Raw genomic sequence first — 2,705 nt, 5'->3', positions numbered from 1 at the left:
AGGGGCAGGAACTCACCTTGTCTCTGTCTCTGTAGGTTTTCACCTGGAGGGCCCGTTCATCAGTGTGGAGAAGAAGGGCGCCCACCCGGAGCAGTATCTCCGCACCTTTCAGTCCGGAGGGATCGACGACCTGATGGAGACCTACGGCGGCCTGGACAACGTTGCCATGGTGACACTGGCTCCAGAGCTGGCCAGCAGCCAATCAGTGGTGAGGGAGCTCTGCCAGAGGGGCATCACGGTGTCGTTAGGTGAGCTACGTCATCTGGGTTCATACTGGTTCTGATCATATTTGGGTTTCAAGGTCTTTATCTCCCACACAGTTGATTCTGTATTGATTCTGTATTGACGTAAACCTGCTGAGACTGAGATTACTTCAGATTTAAAAATGGATTTACAAAAACAGCATAAAACTCTCATTAAATAAACCGTTTATTTCATTTCCTTTTTCCACCTGCTTCAATCAGCTAATAGGAAAAGTAAAAGCAGATGGAAAAATAAATGGAAATTGAAATTCAAATAGTTTTTATTTATAAACGGTTTATTTAATGAGAGTTTTATGCTGTTTTTGCAAATTGCATTTTTAAATCTAAAGTATTAATTGATGGATTAATTATTCATTTATAAATTATTTTTACAATTCTTATTTCTAAAATATGAAATTAAGGAAATGCTTCATTACTTTTCCTGATGGATGTTTCAGCAGCTCTGACTTGTGAAATGTTGGTCACTGTTTTGCTCGTGCAGGTCACTCGGTGGCGAACCTGTCTCAGGCTGAGGAGGCCGTTCAGCACGGAGCCTCCTTCATCACTCACCTGTTCAACGCCATGTTACCTGTGAGTCCCACCCGCTCCTCTCTCGGGCCAGGAACTTGCCTCTCGAGGGTGTTTATACAGATGGAATTAAAAAAAACTATAGAAAAATGATTAAAAAAAAAAAAAAAAAAGATTCACTTGCCTTTAAGGGCTTCCGTAAATAATCCAACAAAAAGTCTGAATTCAGAGATTAAAGTCGAAATTCTAAAACAAAAAAATGTTTCCCATGTGGCCTTAATCCTCTTCCGTACGTAAGAGATGACAACAAACACATAACATTAAATATCTTTCTTTTCTTCTCTGATTAATCTTCTAGTGACCTCACATCTCTCTATTTACTTTCCCATTGTATTTGTATATGTATTGATTCTGTGCAGCCCCCCCCCTCCTCTTCCTCCTCCTCCCTCCTCCTCCTCCTCCTCTTCCTCCTCTTCCTCCATACCTACAGGGGAAAATGCAAAGGGGAAATAATGAATGGATAAATAAATACATAAAAATAAGTATATAGAATGGAAATTAAAATGGTAAAGTAAATAAATAGGAGAATTAATATAAAGGTATATAATTACAGAAGCAAATTAAAACAGAAATATTGGTTTATGTCACATTTTATTACTAAATTAATGCTTGTGTTTATTTTTAATATTATTTTGGTTCATTTAATGGCGTATTAATTCATTTATTAATTTTTGACCTTCAGTCCTCCGTAGTTTAGTTGCAGTGTCATAAATGGGACAATCTGACTTTTGTCTTTGCTGTGATCCAGTTCCACCACCGGGACCCTGGTATCGTGGGTCTGCTGACCAGTGATCAGGTCCCTGCGGGCAGGACGGTCTACTACGGCATGATCGCCGACGGGATCCACACCAACCCTGCTGCTCTACGCATCGCCCACAGAGCTCACCCCTCAGGTCAGAGGTCGTGCTCTGCTCTCATTGGTTCTCCTGCTTCTTCCTGAGAGTTCAGGGACGACGACTGAGCTTGAATTTATTTATTTATTTATTTATTCGTTCGTTCGTTCTCTTACTTATTTATTTATTTATTTATTTATTTATTTGGATCCCCATTAGCCACTAGCAGCTTCCCTTCCTGGGCTCCGCTCAGGTAAACATGACGTCATAATGTAAAACAACAATGTTCATTAAAATCAAGCGCAAACAAAGGAACGACAAAATAATGACAAAAACAAACAAAAGTAAAATTACTGATAACAATAATAACAACAATGACAAGTTCCCGCTTTATCTAAAGTGAAAGTAAAACATTCAATACTGATCAAAAAACAATAATACACTAAAAACAGCAGATACAGTGACGAAGAATAAAATTAGGTCAAAAAAATGAAGTTCCTAGTTAATGATCATATTCATAATATTCATAATCTGATATTATGAAGTGGAACTGTTTGTAGAGGGTGTTCTGTGGTGTTAGATCAGGGCCCACGTACGTTCCCACCGAGCTTGTTGAAGTTTCTGCCACTTTTATAATAAATTAACAGAAATAAAACTTTTTACTCCTCTGTGGCCGCGACAGTCGGAGCAGGAGGCCGTGTTGTTTTCACGATATCTCAGTAACTGGAAGTTTGGCAGCAACGTTCACCTGAACTCAAGGATGAACTGATAAGATTTTGGTGGCTAAAGGTCAAAGGTCAAGGGGTGACCTCACAAAACACTTTTTAGCCATTACTGGATAAACAGGGATGTAACCTGGAACTAGTCTGAGTGGCGGAGGGATACGATCACATGATTGTAAATAATAGGAATAAGCTCATAACTCCCCTGAAGTTCAGGCAGAAGCAGCTTGAGTTGAATATTGTCGTCGTTTTCTCTGCAGCTCGACTGCGGAGGATTAATTATCCACCGTGGACGCGTCGTTATTGAGGATGATTGCCTG

General features: G+C 39.7%; 1 protein-coding gene across 1 annotated transcript in view; it reads left to right on the top strand.

Moving 5' to 3' along the window:
- amdhd2 (amidohydrolase domain containing 2) overlaps positions 1 to 2,705 on the top strand; it is an 8,322-nt gene that overhangs the window by 3,854 nt on the left and 1,763 nt on the right. The window contains exons 6-8 of the mRNA XM_087170941.1: positions 36 to 248; positions 745 to 833; positions 1,579 to 1,723. Of these exons, the coding sequence (XP_087027067.1) occupies positions 36 to 248; positions 745 to 833; positions 1,579 to 1,723 (447 nt within the window). The remainder of the gene's footprint in view (positions 1 to 35; positions 249 to 744; positions 834 to 1,578; positions 1,724 to 2,705) is intronic.

Source organism: Seriola lalandi, unplaced genomic scaffold (assembly GCF_002814215.2).
Source record: "Seriola lalandi dorsalis isolate HSWRI2012SDOR001 ecotype SW California unplaced genomic scaffold, Sedor1 jcf7180002054969, whole genome shotgun sequence".
Lineage (NCBI taxonomy): Eukaryota > Metazoa > Chordata > Actinopteri > Carangiformes > Carangidae > Seriola > Seriola lalandi.
This window is presented reverse-complemented; position numbering and strand designations above follow the sequence as displayed.